Here is an 18,048-nt window from a genome sequence, read left to right as displayed (position 1 = left end):
GAATTGATTTTCAAACCATAACCAGAGGAATCCATATTGCTGTATTAGTATACACGGATACATAAGTCAATTTGCTTTGTGGTTATACCTATAGATTCTTTGCTAGGATTTACTTTTATTTTACAGACACTGATGTATGTGTGTGCATGTGTGTGTGCGTGTGTGTGTAATATGTGTGTTTTAAGGATATCCACATTAAATTTGCACACACACTCACAAAGTGATTCAACTGCACAAGATCTGAGAAGATGTCAATCTTGTGCAGGAAGAGAATAAATGTAGAACAGAGAGAGCAAAAGGTTTACCCCCAGGAAGATTTTGGTGCTCTGTGATTTCTGGAGGGGCAGGACCAGCCAGCTGTAGAGCTACTGCACAAGAGTCCAGCTAAGAGATCAATGCAAAGTCAAAAGGAGAGGAAAGGGGTGGCATGGCAGTGTGGCAGTCTCCCTCCTCCCCTCATGTTGTGACTGCACCTGCTGCATGTGACCAGCGGGCACTGAAGGCAGCAGCAGCCACAGCTGTGACGAGGCAGCCGCAGCCCTGCCAGTGCCCGCCCAGCTCTCATTGAGAAAAGGGGAGACGGAGCAGGAGGAGGGGGAGGAGAAGCTCCCTGCAAAGCCTCCGCCTCCCTGCACAGCCAGGAGCCTCCTGGAATGGGCACTGGACTATTCTGACATGGTGATTCCCTGGGGAGCTGGAAGACAGAAGGGAAAAGGGAGCAGCCTGCAGACAGCATCAAAGGATGAGGGGTGCTATAAAAGGAACAGGGGAGTCCTTTGCGAGGGATCTATCATGCACTGAAATGCTTTCTGGAGAAGGTGCCATGATTTTCCTTCCCTTGTGCTCAGATGAAAGGAGCCAGCAAGGACAGTCCTGAAGTATTCCTGAGGGGCCTTTTTTGTCATTGTTCCTCTTTCCCCTTGCATAGGGCTATTTGCTGATCTTTCCAGAGGAATCTCAGTCCAGCTGAGAAGATAGTTCTTAATAAAACAAAACACAACACAACACTCCCTGCTGTTTGGATGGGGGTATACTTTGCTGCAGTTCTTTGCCTGTGACATTTTGGAATGTCTGCAGATACTGAAAAAAACTATCTTTAAAACTCCCTGGATTAGGAAAAAGAAAAGGAAGTGTTTTTTTTTTTGTTTGTTTGTTTTTTTTTTTGCCAAAAAGGAGTAAGGGAGAGTTGGTAACTTATTCTTAACCCAGGACCTGGATGATCAAAACCTTGGAGTTCTAGGAATCAGCACTTCAAACCTAACAAACAAACATGAGAAGGAGTGGCTGTGAGTTTCCACACAAAGGCAGGTTTTAAAGAAGCCTGATCGGGTCTCAGAACTTGGGGTTCGTATGATGCCTGAAGACCGAAATTCTGGGGGTCGCCCCTCAGGTGCCTTAGCTTCAACTCCGTTCATCCCTAAAGCCACATACAGAAGAATCAAACGGTGTTTTAGTTTTCGGAAAGGTAGGTAGATGATATGCTAATGTTCTTTTCATAAATAAACATATATTCTCTCATGCTTTAAATCTGTTTATGTTCAGATAAAGGGGAACTTGGGAAACCAAGAGTTTAGAACTGTGTGAGAGTGATTTGGGTGTTTCCTTGCCTGTCTATACTAATTTTTCAAGTTTCATATTGATCTGTCTGTTACTGTCTGTGAGTGGGCAGGGTAGGTGTGGCTTAAAGAACGGTGGTCCTATAAGGATCACATTGAATGACAGGGAGCTAAGCGAGCAGGACTGACTGTCCTGAAAGGAGGGGCCAAAGATCTCTTGGGGGCCCTTCTCAGACCCAAATCAAGCAGCCATTCTGACCCCTTGAGACAGGTCCCTCGTAAATCCCAGTTCTGTGTCCCAACGCTTTGGATTTGGTTCTGGCTGCCCGTGCTTACTTCGCCTCTCCTGCGGAGACAATTTTGATAATCAGATTATCTGTGGTGACCCCTTTTCAGGAGGCTTCCAACTATATCAATTAATATTGGCTAGAGAAAAGAATAACCTTGCCTCATAAGATGACATTGGGAAAGTGCAAAGATAAGAACTGTCAAGAGCAAGGTGGGCAATTATAACAATTTATGATCAATAAAAGAAACTAAGATATTTCTGAATTGACTTATTTTGGGAGGGTTAAAGGGTACAGCAAAAGTAAAATGAAATGTTTTCAGGAAACGTTTTTGTGTAGAAATATTTAAAAATTTTCTTTTGCCTTAAAATGAGAACAATTAAAGAGAATGACTGTTTAAATAGCAACTAAGTAATTAGAATCTTAATGTGAAATTTAGTGAGCCAATAATTTAGTCAGGAGCTGAGTTGAATGAAGGGTTATTCCTTTCTCCTTTATTCTTTGATCTATCACCTTTTAATTAATCTTCCTTATTTAGTAACCGATAATAACAACAACAAAAAGATAAAGCAGCAAAGTAAGAAAAATCAAACACACAAAATACAGTGGAAACTTTTATTAACAAGACCCTGATACCCTCTGAGTCTTTCTCAGATCTGCTATGACCACTGTCATATGTTAGCAGTAAGGAATTGTATTATTTCTCTGTCATCCACGAAGAAAATTAAACACATTTTTTTTTTATCTTTTATTTTATCAGTCTTTGGCAAGTTCATGAATACTGTTAGATTGTATCATGGACAGAGACCTTGACAATGACAGATGGAAAAGACTCAAGGACTAATTGCTTAAAGGACATTTCTCTTTTCATTTCTTTTCCATATATGTTAGCAGTAGCGTGAGAAATTTGGGTATTCTGAATGTAACTGAAGGACAAAGCAAGGCATTTTTTACCTTTTCCACCTTCCCTCCTCCAATGGTACAGCAGATCTGCAGGAATCCCTGGAAACAGGTTCCTGTTCCCTTCTCTTCTTCCTTTTTTCCTTAAATACCAATGCCTGCATCCCCAAGGGCTGGCACAGGGCAATAGGCATAGGAAAGAGCTGCCATCTATCATCTCCTCAGGGCTATTTTTAAAGTTTTTCCTTTCTCAGTAGTTTGGGGAATGTTCAGCATTCAAGTCAGTGATTAAGAGGTGCTTCCTTTACCAAGCTGTACTCTGCTTTCTGTCAGAACCAGAAAAAAAGAGGAGATGCAGGGAGCGTTCAGCCTCTGTCTGATGCCTTGGCTGCAGCTGTGACCGCAGTTCTGCAATGGGGCTCAGGGATAAAAGTGCCCAGCTTCTGCACCCCACGTGTGGCTGCCATGTGGTTTCTGTGCTGCACTCGTACGTCATGGTTGCAGAGCTTGAAATGCAGGCAGTTGGAATTTCATCTTTATTGAAGGCTTGCTGCTAGAAAGAATGGACTTCCCTCTTGGTCCTGGGTTCCCATACCATGCTACCTTAAGAAAAGTATGTCTTTTGTGCCATATTAAATCTCTTGGGTACTCAAGTGTTTTTGAGAAACCCACCTGAGTTTCTGCACTCTTTTTGCATCTGCTTAAGTCATTTCAAGCAAAGCAGGAAACAGAGTGTGTGAAGCTAGGAAAAGTGCCCAGAGGGAAAAATTGTTGACATAGTTGTTAGCTGCTATTTTTCCTGATCCACATTTTATATATATATACACACACATATATATATATAAATTATATACATACATATATATGTGTGTGTGTATGTATATATATTTTTAATTTTATTTATTTATTTTTGTCAAGGGTGGACCAACAGAAGAAGAGGATTCTGCATTTCCACTAGCTTTAGAAATTCCATCAGAATGGTGGATGGAGTTGGGTGAAGTTTTCAGAGCCCTCCCTGGTCATAGCCCAGCTTGCATGCTGTGCAAGCTGAAACCCACTTCGCAGAGTGCCTTTCTCCTCCAGACCTTTGCTGTTCTTTACTGCCCTTTTCATCTCTCTTTCTTTGTTCTGATACTAATTAAGGTCACTAAAAATGCTTTCCCAGTGGTTTTCAAAACCTAGTAGCCAAAAAACATCTTTTAGTCAGGAAGCTGGGGATTGTGGTACTTTGAATTTACGTTCTGTGGAGAGAAAGATTGTGATGTGTTTTTAACCCTGTCAGACTTGAAATTCTAAATTTATATTACCTCTACAAAACTCATCAGGAGAAAATCCTATGCTCTGGTTACCTGGAAATGCATAACACTGTGGGTCTTGAACAATTATGTTCAACCATAATAGGCTAGAATGCTTGATTGTTATCATCCTGGAAAATGAGAGTCAGTTTTTATACTGACTTCATTTCATTGTTTTCCCTGGAGTTGCCCCTTTCTTGGAAGGGGCTTTTTATTCATCATGGCCACCAAGTGCTCATGCCCTGCTGCTTTGTCCTTCCTTGCATTCTTGGAGTCTCATTTCTATTTCCTTTGCCTTGGTTCTCTGTACCTTGTTTCCTGCATGCAACTTTAACCAAAGCAGTAACTATTTAAGATAGCATTCATCCTCACTTCTATTCTACCACCAGTGTTCTTGGCAAATTCCATCAATGCACAGTCCATTTTATAAAGCATTGCTCAACTTGTATTCTTAAAACATGTTGTCAAGCAACATTCCACAGCTCAAAAAGTTTTTATGAATCCATATTGCCCCAAGGAGGAAATTCTATTTTGCCTAACAATCAATACCTGCTAACCAATTCCAACTGTTACCTGGAGTATAAATCCACTATTTCCCTAGACTGACTTACTCTTTCTCCCTTTTGCAACACTTTGTCTGTTCACTGACCTCTCTGCTTTCTCCTCCTTTGTGCATCCAATTTTTGCCCTTTGTTTAACATTGTTCGCTTCCACTTCTTTATCAAGCCTTTTCTGTTTACCAATAATGTTCCTTACGCTGTAACCCTTATGTGTCATATATGCTGACTTTTTGCCATTGTATCCTTATAGCCACCTCACGTGGCTGTACACACACACACACACACACACACATACACACACACACACACACACAATTGTTTCCTCCCAAAGTGAAGTATAACAATAGTTCTATTCAATCAGGGATTCAAGATTGATTGCAAACACATGATGTACGATATTACTCTTTTCCTGCTAGACCGTAGTTACTAATGAATTAAAATAGAAACTTTATGGTGGTTTCCATAAAGCCAACATTAATATTTATTATAGGTTGTTTGTGCTGTAATCATATTTATGGAAATTGATTTGTCCAACAAAATGCTACTATCCAAATTCATATATTTTTAAACCATGTTGTTAATGAGTACCTCATTAGTTTATATATCAAAGTTTTGTTGAACCTCTACCAAATGATGCTGGAGATGAGAAGATAAACAAAACAGCTTGCCACGAGTCTATGAATTTGGACTCACTGAGGATAAAGAAACATAAGCAAGTAATTACTTAACTTGTGAAAAACACTATACCAAATTTTGTATCATGTGCTAGGTGTCTATGAACAAAAGACTGATCATAGTCTTGTCAGTGATTCACCTGAAGAATATGAAATCAGATATTCTCCTATATGATCCTGAAAGCACATACAGCATGCCTATGAGAACATGTCTGAATTGAACCAACATAGCAGAGTGGAATGAAGAAGACTTTAGAATTATATGTACCTGGGTTCCTAACTCATACCTACTTCTTTGTAGACCTGTGGCGGGTCACCTAGCATCCTTGAATCTGTTTTTCTGGTTGTGGAAGAGAGGCCCCTTTAAAGGAGGTCTGTGAGTGTCAAATAGGAAAACACATGCAAATTGTATGGCTGGTACCTGGGTTAAATGTTGTCTCTAATTGCTCCACTGGCCTCAAACTAGGCCACTATGTCACTATGTTCATCTGAAAACACTTTCTTCACTTTTCTAGGTATTTACTTTTCTTCTTTTTTCCCCATTCCATTTATGAAAAGAAGCCAAGTTCTACCAACCATTTCTTGTTATTATGACTCTTTCCTCCTTGGAGTAAATGTTTTCTACTTACAAAGGATTTTTTTGGCCACATAGAAAGCTGTTAACAGACTAAAGTGAGGTTTAACTTTTTAGTTTTGTACTAAAAAGGATGTCTTAGTTTAATTTGCACATTTTCCAAGGGAGAAAGTCCTCTGAAAATTCTTACAGTCCTGGTGAAACCATATTTATCCTGTTAGCAGAGCTGTGGTCAGTAGAAGGGAAAATCAAAGTGAATTCCTGCTATGGCCAACCTTGTGATCTGTAGACAAGAAAGGACAGAAAAATCCATAATTACCAATAGCAGGTAATTTGAGCAACAACCAAGAAGTTTTTAATTTCTGACTTTTCCTCGGTAAACCAAGGATTCTTTTATTTTTAGGTTTCTACAGAAATTAATATCAGAACCTAAATACTATTTCTAAAGAGTTTCATTTTACAGTGGAATTATTCATTTTTTTCTATAATTAGGGAGGTGAAGTGTTTTGTTTTCATGCTTTCATTATTCCACAAATATTTGCAGAACACCTGTGCCTCATCCATCTTTATATTAATTCCAGGGATATAAACCAGAGGCCTTTCCTATGGTAAACAGAGTATAGGGTGATTATCCATAACATGAGAACCACAAATCCAATTCTACATCATGAAAACTTTGTTTCATGCACAAAACTATTGAAAATATTGCATAACATTAATCTCAGGCTATGACTATAAAATGTATATTGAACACGAGTGAATTTGGTGTTTAGACTTGGGTCCCATTACCAAGATATCTCATTACGTGTCTGTAGATCTTTCAAAATCTTCCAAAATCTGAAATCTAAAACACTTTGGGTCCCAAGAATTTCAGATAAGGGATCCTCCACCAGTACAAGCCCTAGAGTCCTTTAGACCTGGAGCAACCCCAGTTTAATCCTGTGTCTGTGGTACTCAGGGAAATTTATTGAAACCTCCCTGGAGTTTATAGGATAGACTTATTTTCCTATAGCCTATAGGATAGGCTATTTTCCAATATTATTTGTAATAACCATGATAAGTATAATTATTTTTATTATAACAATTATAGAAGAGTAATCTTCTTTTGATGATTAAGGGACTAGTCCAGTACAGATGGGCATCTAAATAAATAATTACAAAACAATGCGTTAAGGAATCAGAGAAGAAACATGTGAAGCTGAGCTGGGGGTTGAGGGAATGTCAATAAGGACTTGACGCAGGAGATAATTCACGTTGAACCTAGCAGGATAAGCTTTCCTAGTCTGATTCACAAAGACAGGAGCTACTTACACAAAGAGAATATTAAGACATGATATGCTCTATTTAGGAAACAACCAGTAGTTCAGTATAGTTTGAGAGCCTTTTTTTTGTGAGAACACAGCAAAAACAAGAGCGGATATGGCACAGTGCTAGGCACACAACAGGTGCTACATAAATATTTCTTGATTGAATGGCCAAAATCAACTTATGGCAACTTTATTTCATGAAAGAGAATTTGGTTGCAAAGATAGGCAAATGGGCACCATTGGGAATTATGAACAGAAGAGTGGAATAATCAAATTGAAATATTACAGAGATCACTGTGGCAGCATTTTTCTGGGCTGAGATATCTTCTCTTCAAAAATTCATATAAGAAATATCTAATCTTATGCAGGAGCAAGGAGTTCATAGATATCTGTTACGATTTAGATTTGGTGTCTCCCAAAACTCACAGGTGAGACAATGCAAGGAGGTTTGGAGGAGAGATGATGGGACTATAGCCTTAATTTAATCAGTGAATTGATCCCTGATGGGATTAACTGAGTGGTAACTGGAGGCAGGCGGGGTGTGGCTGGGCTATGAACCGCTGGGCTATAGCGTGGCTATGGAGTATATATTTTGTATCTGGAGAATGGAGACGCTCTCTGCTTTCTGATCACCATGTGAGCTGTTTCCCTCTGCCACACTCTTCTGACATGATATTCTGTCTCACTTTGAGCCCTAAGGAAAGGAGCCGGCCTTCTATGGACTGAGAACACTGAAACCATAAGCCCTCAGATAAACTTTTCCTCTCCTAAAATTGTGTGGGTCAGGTCTTTTAGCCACAGTGGTGAAAAAGCTGACTAAATCAGTAAACAACATGGGGGTTATGTAAGTGGCATGAAAGGAAGAAGAATCTAGGTTGAATCTCAGATGGCAATGCAATAATGTGTGTGGACAGTTGGCACCAATAAGCAACATTAAGACTGCAGGAAGTAGAAAAGATTTTAAAGAAAATATGACATAGCTTGTTTTAAAACCTTGGCGCATGAGAATGCTTTAAGATGTCCATGTTGAAATGTTTAATGTACTTTTAAAAATCTAATGTTAGAAATCATAACAACAGCCCAAATTAAGATACAAATTTGGGAACAATTTATATGAGGTGAGATTAAATGGAGTTCAGGAGAGATATTGGATGAAGTAAAGTGAAAATAGGGATAGGGAGAGAGTTTAGACAACGCTAGACTCTGAAAGGGTGTGTTAGGTCTCCTCATGAAGCAAGAGACTGGGGCCTTCTGAGAAGCAAGAATTATGTCAAGGGGGAGTGTCAGGAACAAGAGCGAGACAGAATTTTAGGGGGAGTGAGGCAGAAAGTAATACAAAACACAAACATGGCTGTCAATGATATGGTCACTAGGAATTTGTTGGTGACTGTCAGAAAATGCCACTTAGTGGAATGACAGAGTCAGCCAAATTGCAATAGATTACAAATGGATAGAAAATGATGAAATGGAACTAGAGTTATAACTTAACCAGGAACCAACAGAAGAGTTGTTAAGTAGCTACAGGGCATGGAGTGTCCAAGTAGGCTTGGCTTTGTATTTGTTTATTTATTTTTAGAAAGGATGGAATTTGGATGTATTTATCTGATCACACTCTAACTTGACAGACTGCTTTGAACTATTGGGTACATGAATCATGTGTTAAGGAGAAGTCGCACAAACCCTGAAGGTGTTAGGAATTCTGTCTTGTACACTACAACTGAAAGAGCTTCCCACATGTATAATAAATTCAGCTGTGTGACTTACTTTCTCAATCCAGCAAAAAAATCACTTTCTGGTTGATGCTTTATGGCACCATCAATGTGCTTTCAGGGGAAGTAAGCATAACATACTTTTGTCACCCAGAAATTCCAGGGACAATACTGTCAGGGAGTGTGAAACTTCACCAGGAATATAGATGGGCATAACTGGATTGTTTGCATGACCAACACCACAGGGAATATTTTTGTTAATAATCTACTAATCAATGTGTCCTTTCCCCATGCTGCTAGTTAGGGGAAGCTCATGACCTTTGTGCTTTTGTGTTCATTTTAAAATTCGAAATTTCATTGCTACTTCAAGGAAAATTTTAAAGCAGATTTTTAAAAATTAATTATTTTTTTTTCCATTAGTAACTTTCCTCACAAAAGAAATTTTTATGGAGGCTGACCTACACCTACCACTGTCAGTCAGACACTCTTGCCACATTCTATTTCCAAGGCTTCAGAATTGGGAGTACACACCTATTAGAAGTCCTTACTCGTTCTTTGCAAAACCAATTGTACAGCAGAAAGCTATAATTTTCAATGGGAATTTCTATCATCTGTGCAAAATTTCTATGTTTTACCTTTTTTATATAATATTGCTAAACAGGAATCAGCTTTACATAACGAAATTGTTTCCTTGGGCAGCATGCTTGCTGAAATGCCACGGATTTTTCCTTCTCCTTCTTTTTATTCTCACCTTTACCACAATTCACATTTTCTTAGCATAGTGAGGAGAGGGACTGAGATCAGAAAGTCAGGAAGAGGCAGATTTCTTCTCCATCACTGTCTTCAGTCATTATGCACACTATGTAACTACAGAGTGACTCTGAAATTCTCCTCCTATGAGCAAACTTAGCCCCTCCAGTTACTAGCTGTGTGACCTTTGGCAAGTCACTTCCTACTTCTTAGTTCAAGCTCCTTGGCTATATTAGAGTAGAGGTGGAGCCTATATCATGGGGTGCTATGAACTTTACCTGAGAGAATATGCAGGTAAACTACTGGTAGCATTCCTGGCATACCTAAGTATAGCTTAGCAATCATCACTTTTAAAAGAATAATAAAGATAACTATTTTACTCATTTTAAGAATTTACCAATATTATAAATTACTAGAAAATGACAGTAATAATTGAAAGAAGGAGGCATTATACTACTTGACTTCAAAATATACTACAAAGCTATAATAATCAATAAAGCATGGTATTGAACCCAGACACCAAAGATCAATAGAGAGCCTAGGCATAAATCCTCACGTCTACAACCAACTGATTTTTGATGAAGGGGCTAAGAACATGCATTGGAGAAAAGATAGTCTTTTAAATAAAGAGGACTGGGAAAATTGGATATCCATATGCAAAAGAATGAAACTAGACCCCTATCTCTTATCAGTTACAAAAATCAAATTAAATTAGATTGAAGATTTAAACATGAGACACAAAATTATCAAACTACGAGAAGAAAACATAGGGAAACATTTTAGGGCAGTGAAATGGGCAAGGACTTTTTTGGATAAGACCTCAAAAGCACAAGGTCCACAATGCAAAAAATAGATAAATGGGATTACATCAAAGTAAAATGCTTCTGCACAGCAAATGGGATTACAGAGTGAAGAGACAGCCTACAGAATAGAAGACAATACTTGCAAATTTGCAAACTTGACTACATATCTGAAAAGGGATTAATATCCAGAATAAATAAGGAACCCAGAAAACTCAATAGAAAAAAAAAAAAACCTGATTAAAAATTGGGCAATAGACATAAATAGACATTTCTCAAGAGAAGACATACAAATAACAAACAGCAATGTGAAAAAATGCTCTACATCACTAGTAATCTGGGAAGTGCAAATTAAAACCACAATGAGATATTACTACACTTCAGTAAGAATGGCGATCATTAAAAAGACAAACAACAACAATTGCTGGTGAGGACTTGGAGAAAAGAGAACCTTGTACACTTGGTGGTGAGAATGTAAATTAGTGCAGCCTTTATGGAAAACAATAAGGAGTTACCTTGAAACATTAAAAATTGAACTACCACATAATCCACTGTTCCCTCAGCTGTTATGTATATATACTCAGAGGAAATGAAATCAATATGCTGTGGAGAATCTGTACTTCCAAGTTTATTGTAGCATTGTAAACAATAGCCAAGAAATGGAAACAACCTAAGCATCCATGGACTGATGAATGGATGAAGAAAATGTAGTAAATATATACCACGGAATGCTTTTTTTTTTTTTTTTTAATTTTCTCCTGATTATAAGAGTAACATTTATTGAAGAGGATTCAGAAATAACAAAGGAACTGTTACAAGACATAAGGAAAGAAATAAAACTCACCCATTATTATACTCATAATCCCAGCAATATAAAGAATGAAGTTCTGTCCTTTACAGCATGGATGGAAGTGGAGATTGTTATGATAAGTGAAAGAAGCAGGACACAGATAAACAAGTAGCGCAATGATCTCACAAGAAGAATATAAGGGAGCTGGTCTCATAGAAGTTGAGAATAGAATGGTTTATACCAGGGGCAGAAGAGGAATGAAGAGAGAGATTCATCAATGGCTGCTATGTTACAGTTAGCTAGGAGCAAGAAATTCTTGTGTGCTGTTGAACAGTAGGATGACTATAGTAATAGTAATGTACATTTCAAAAATCTAAAATAAAGGACTTTTAATGTTTTCACTATAAAGAAATGATAAATGTTTAAGGAAATAGATACATTTAATCTTGTTTAACCTTAATACAGTGTGTACATGGATTGAGTCCTCACAAGGTACCCCATAAATGTGTACAGTTTTTGTGTTATCAGTTAAAGAAGGTTTAAAAAAATATCCAAGTGATAACTCCAAGCCCTAGAGAGGAAGCATGATCTAATGCCTGCACTTCCTGAAGTTCATGTTGCTACCTCTTGGTCTCATACCTGCTGTGCCTTTTGTGGTAATTGTCTGTTGTTATTGCCACCGAGAATGTGTTTCCTTTCTTTTGATAACTACACCTTGATTTCTCTTCAAGTTATTGTAATTTTCCCATTCTTAGTTCATTAAGAACAAAAAACAGGGTTGAGTGCCAGGGCACATGCCTATAATCCCAGCAGCTCTAGACAATGAGGAAGGAGGACCACAGGTTCAAAGTCAGCCTCATCAACTTAGTGAGACCCTGTCTCAAAATAAAAAATAAAAAGAGTTGGGAATGTGACTCCATGGTTAAGAACCCCTGGGTTCAATTTCCATACCAAAAAAAGAAAGAAAAAAGGAAAAAAAAAAAAAACAGGAGCAATTCTGATTTCCTTTCACCAAGTAAAATAAGCTTCCTGAGGGCACCATGAGATTTCTTGGCAGCACTATCGCTACCATAAGGTCACCTCACTGCACAAGAAGTGGGAGAAGTTATTTATCTATCTTCTAGAGTAGAGATGCCAAGAGAAAATAGGCATGTGATTGGCTTTGAGTTACTGAATAATGTTTGATACACCATTATCAAGGAACTGTTTGTTCTAAAGTCTACACATTAAACTAAACCTTTTACCTTGTCTAATCTTTGCTGCCCTTAGAAAATGCCCTTTTCTAATTGTTTTGTATGTGCTTGAGTAATGATATTAGGTCACTCAACTTTACTTCCTAAAATCTAGTACTAAGGGGTACTAGATTTAACCAGAGGTAGAATCATTTTGTTTGTTGTTATTGTATTTATCTAGGCTAAGAACATTTCCTTTGGTTGCAAGTCTTTATTGCTTAGACTGTGATGGTTTTGCATTACTGAATCCATAAATAATTTTTTTTATATGTGGGAAGGCAAAGTATCTCTAGTTATTATCAAATCCTTAACCTAAAGACTGTTAAGATTCCCCAAACATTTTGGAGACTTCCAAATTTCAACACAGTATTTATATTTCTCCCCTTTTCCTGAAACTCATTAGAGCAATAAAACCATTTAATGATATTCATTTCACCTGAAAAAATTGAAGTAACACGTTTGCCCCCTTCTCACCTTTTCTCACAAGTTGAAAACTTTTGCAAAGTTACTAACTAATTTTAATATATTTTAGAAGCATTGTCTCTATCAGTGAATGCCAAGGGTGGAATACTCTGGTTGTTCAGTCCCAGAGACATTCAGAAAGGAATGCATGGTTTGGAGATATTTTAAAGTCAGCAGTGAAACTAAAAGTCTGCCTGCTCTTTATTACCACAGTGTGCTGGCAATTCCAGACAATGTGAGTGATGAAATACCCTCGGCCAGGGCAAGCTGCCATGACTCCACCTCACCACTTTTAGTATTCAGTGCTTCATAATTTTAATTCTCATCTTTCAAATACATTAATAGTTTAAGGTCACCAGGAGCAAATGCTTTCTGAAATATTTCATATGGCAGAACAGTCAGTTTTTATTTTCCTAGTGTTATTACTTTAATGACAATCATGGCATCACAACTTGATTAAAAACAAAAAGAGAAAAGAGAAATGAACAGCATTTGGACTACAAATTCAAATCGGACATAAAGACAAAACTGTAACCAAAGTAAAATTTGATTATTTTCAGAAAATTTCTACATTTGGCTTTTAATTCCTTACTCAAAGAAAAAGAAAACCCAAAATTTAAATTACATGTATTTTTTTTAATTCAAAGGGAATATCTTGAACTATTTCTATCTTGGTTTTGAGCTACACATGGAGCACAGGAGAAAGGAGCAGCGTTAGGAAAAGCCTTTCCATCCAAAGGAATAAATACCATGAATTTGATGGTATAATAATGTGAAATAACAAATGTCCAGTGCTCATGGGCATTCTAGTCTTTGTTTTTCCATTATATTGGGTTTAAAACAAAAAAATAAGAGAAAACAAATTGCTTAAAATCACTGTGATTCTTATTTTCTTAGGTATTTTTGGACAGAAACTAGAAGACACTGTCCGTTATGAGAAGAGATATGGGAACCGTCTGGCTCCAATGCTGGTGGAACAGTGCGTGGACTTTATCCGACAAAGAGGGCTGAAAGAAGAGGGTCTCTTTCGTCTACCAGGCCAGGCTAATCTTGTCAAGGAGCTCCAGGACGCCTTCGACTGTGGGGAGAAGCCATCGTTTGACAGGTACATCAAGGTTGTACTAACCATCCTTCACTGAGAAATTGGGCTGACCCGAAAGAATGCCTTAAGCTATAGCATAACTTTAATTGGTGTGTGAAATACCTCCTTATCTTCCCTTTTAAAATTTTATTAGAAAAAAGATATTTTAACTAACATTATTAAACATTGTATAGGAGAATTTTTCCATATTAAATGTTTTAAATGCCCTTTAATTCCAATATATTTTTACTTAACATTTTATCAGTAGCCACTTCTATAAGCATCTTTTCTAACATCTAATATTTTACTCTATGGGTGTATTATTTATAACCATTTCAATATTAATAGACACTTATTTTTGTCTTTTTCATTATTGTAAATATTGTTTTAGGAGATATATATTTACATAAGTATTTTCAATTTTTAGAGTATTTACTTAGTAGAGATTCTCAGTTTAGCACTTTGTGGACAGGAACAATCTTTACACTTGGAAACTGGAAATTTCCTATTGTCATAATTCATTCAGACTGCTAGAATAATATGTCATAAACTGGGTGACTTATAAATACTATAAATTTATTTCTCACAGTTCTGGAGGCTAAAATGTCCAAGATATACCAGCAAATGATGTGTCTGCTGAGGTTTCCTGTCTGGCCCACAGATGATACCTTTTCTCTGAATCTTTAGATGGTGGAAGGGATAAGGTAGCATTGTGTGTCTCCTGAATAATAGCACTAGTCCCATTGGTGAAGACTCCACCATGTAGAATGAATCACCTCCAAAATGCCCAACTCCTAATATGATCAGGGTGATGATTACATTCCAACACATGCATTTATAGAGAAGAAATATTCAGACCACAGCACCACACTTAATATTACTTATTTTCAAAAGTGTAGAATTAGAACATGGATAGACACAGCTCGAAAGGATAAATAGGCAAGAAGACGTTTGAAAACATGAGATGAATGAAGCATCACCGAGAGGGCAGAGTCTTCCTAATAAGCCAAGAAATGTTCATTAAACATTTAATACCCTTTTACTAGTCCCATCAACAAACTTCTGAATAATGACAACATTTGGTGCTGACAAGGTATACACCTGAGGTAGACACCCTGAAGGTGAGAATCCAAATTTGTATTATCTTTCTAATATAATTTGATAATTTAAGACCTTTTAGGCAGGAGATTCTATTCCTAGAAAAAATAAGATAGGGGAAGAAGATTTTAAGTGCAAAATTGTTCATGACAATTTTGATAGTAGCAAATCTTGACCACCCACTCTTTGAAAGTGAGTATGATTAAACCATTAGTGGTGCATTCATATAATAAAATATTATACACTTAAAAGTTTTAGAAAAATGCCAATTAAATGATGGGTTAGGTGTTCATTACTGTGAAAAAATTCTGGAGAAAACCAACTTAAAAAGAGGAAAAGTTTATTTTGGTTCACAGTTTTGCAGGTTTCAGTCCATCTTAGTTGGTCTATTGTTTTATGACTTGTGAGGCAGCAACACATGATGGTGAGGAATGTGTAGCAGAGCAAAGTTGCATACTTCCTGAAGGGCCTCAAAAGAGGAGAAAGAGGAGGGGACTGTAGTCCCACTATCTCCATCAGAGATATGCCCCTATGACTGGAAGACCTCCCAATAAGGCCCCACCTTTTGAAGCTTCCAAACCTCCCAGCCATGCTAAGCTGAGAGCTAAGGCTTTAACACATGTGCCTTTGGGAAAGATTTGAAATCCAAATTATAGCCCACAGTGATAAATTGAAAAATAAGACAAGATCAATTCATTGGTTAAAATACCTTACCCTTTTAGGAAGACATGAGAGACTGGTTATTAAAATTCACAAATTTCCTCTGAGAGAAAAAAAAAACTAAATGTGAAGATTTTTAAAAATGAATTCAAAACTAACATCAGAGAACAAATTTTGAGACTGCAGATCTTGTTCATGCAGAGGAGCCATGTGTTTTACTCTATACTTTGAAGAAGAAAGCCAGATCAGTACTACTTATGTGAGACCTGTCCACACACACACACAAAATGAAGTATCTAGAGTAAATAAAAATTTAGTATGAAAGTTAGAAAGAAATCTGTCACTAGCATCCTCAGAATAGAATAGCGAATAGAATAGAATAGAATAGAACAGAACAGAATAGGATAAGTAGCATCCTCTACAATGAACTTTATGAAGTAATCAGTTTCAGTGTACTTTTAAAATGTTTATCTGTGGTCTACATTCATGCAGGTAAACTTATAGGAAAGCACATTTACCAAAAACTTATTTTGTCATAGGATTTTATTATTTGTTTCTTAAAACAATTTTTTTCTAATATGTGAGAATGGAGGGATGTTTTAGGTGTTTTAGGAATTCTATAAGAACAGATGTACCCTATAAAAAATTACCTCCAAAATCAAGTTCTTGGTAACTAATGCCTGACAATGAAATATTGTGATCTTTATATAAAATGTGATCTTGATTATGTAGATATGTATTTTTGTGTCAAATGCCTGATGTACTAACAGACTGAAGAAGTATAACAGGTTTGTATCACCAAGAGAATCTGTGAGGTGCTTGAGTCTTTCCAAGTTTTAATGAGGAGTTGTACAGTCAATGCATCATTAGGTGCTTACCATAAGTCAGGTGTCACTGATAGCACCACTTTTTTTCTGTGGATGTACCTTACTTTGAGAATATTTTACAATCTGGAGATACTATCCTAGGGCCACTATAGTTTTAATAAATTCTTCAAACTTCAGTTCATTCTTCAGCTCATCTCTCTTGCACTACTCTGTCATATGCAAGTAAAAGAAGCCAATTAGTGCATTTGGCATTTGGCCTGAAAACCCCCTCTGCCAAAGTCACAAGTTCATCAGGAATGTATTCTGTGTTCCAAGTTACAGTATCATTAATCTCACTGATGTTTTAGTACTTTTGAGAAAGCATGTATGCTTCTCTAGCTTCTAGTGTCAATTTCTTCATTGCTCTTTCAATTCTTATTAAGTCTCTTTACCAACTGTCTCTACTCTGTGTGGTTCCAAAGCCAATGCCTGTATTTTTAGATTTTTATTGCAACAACATTCAGTTTCTGGTAGGAATGACTGCTTCAGGTTATTTCTTGCTGCATACAAATCACTTGAAGCTCTTTTGGTTTAACACACCACCAACCCTTTTGGATTCTGCTTTGGGGCAATGCAAGGCAGAGATTCCCCATCTCTTTTCCATGTGATATTGTTTGCAGAGGTTTTGTGCAGCTGCAGTGTCCTAGAGAGCTTTGCACACAAGTCTGGTGCTATGGTAGACTGGCCAGAATGGTTGCTGGCTGGTAAGTCTCTACTTTCTCTTTGCAGTCTTTTATATTTGGATTCTTTACCTGTTATCCAAGTGTTTTTGTGACAGCTCAGGACCCAAAGACACAATAATTAAAGTACAAGATCTATTAGGGACTAGGCCTAGAACTGGCAAAGTGTCACATCTACTGAGTACTCTTGATCAAAGGCAAATCACAAGACCAGCTTAGATTAAAAGGGTAGAAAGTTAACTTTACTTCTCAGGAGAATTAGCATGATGGATATACAGAGATGGTACAAGTCCACAGTCATCTTTGGAGACAGTCTATTTCATTCATTCCTTTATTCAACAAATAACCCCAGAGCGTTCTGTATCTTAGACCCTGTGCCTTGTGAAAAGGACAGACAAGGTCCATTCTGTTCTGGGGTTTGTATTATTAGTGGTGGACAGGTAGCCAACAAATAGTGATTACACAAATAATTTTACAGTATGATGAGGGTGACATGCTTATGCATTAGTGAGAGATGCAGTAAAGAGACTCATGTTCCTCCTGAGGCTGTAACATGTTTAAGTTTTGACTTGAGTGACGAGCAGCCAGCCATACCTTAGATATAATATAGTAGAGGCACTTTCTGGGTAGAAGAGTAGCAAGTGCAAAGGCCTAAAGACAGGCACAGCCTCACTCGTTCCCAGGTCATAAAGAAAACCCTCACGACAAGAGCACAGTTCATGACCAGTGCAACAGGTGAGCTGGAAATGTTTGATTTTGTGCAGCAC

At 37.4% G+C, this 18,048-nt stretch overlaps 1 protein-coding gene across 5 annotated transcripts in view; it reads left to right on the top strand.

Annotated features, from left to right (window-relative positions):
• Window positions 1–18,048, top strand: part of ARHGAP24 (Rho GTPase activating protein 24) — a 449,241-nt gene that overhangs the window by 384,592 nt on the left and 46,601 nt on the right. For 4 of the 5 annotated variants that reach the window (XM_079153263.1, XM_079153265.1, XM_079153266.1 and 1 more), the window contains one exon: window positions 13,794–14,001. In XM_079153263.1, coding sequence (XP_079009389.1) covers window positions 13,794–14,001 — 208 coding nt within the window. Of the gene's footprint in view, window positions 1–225; window positions 1,466–13,793; window positions 14,002–18,048 lie in introns of those variants that run through there. The other variant, XM_079153264.1, reaches the window with a different exon arrangement.

Source organism: Sciurus vulgaris (genome assembly GCF_902686455.1).
Source record: "Sciurus vulgaris genome assembly, chromosome: 9".
Classification (NCBI taxonomy): domain Eukaryota; kingdom Metazoa; phylum Chordata; class Mammalia; order Rodentia; family Sciuridae; genus Sciurus; species Sciurus vulgaris.
Note: the sequence above shows the minus strand (reverse complement) of the source record. Positions and strands in the feature narration are given on the sequence as shown.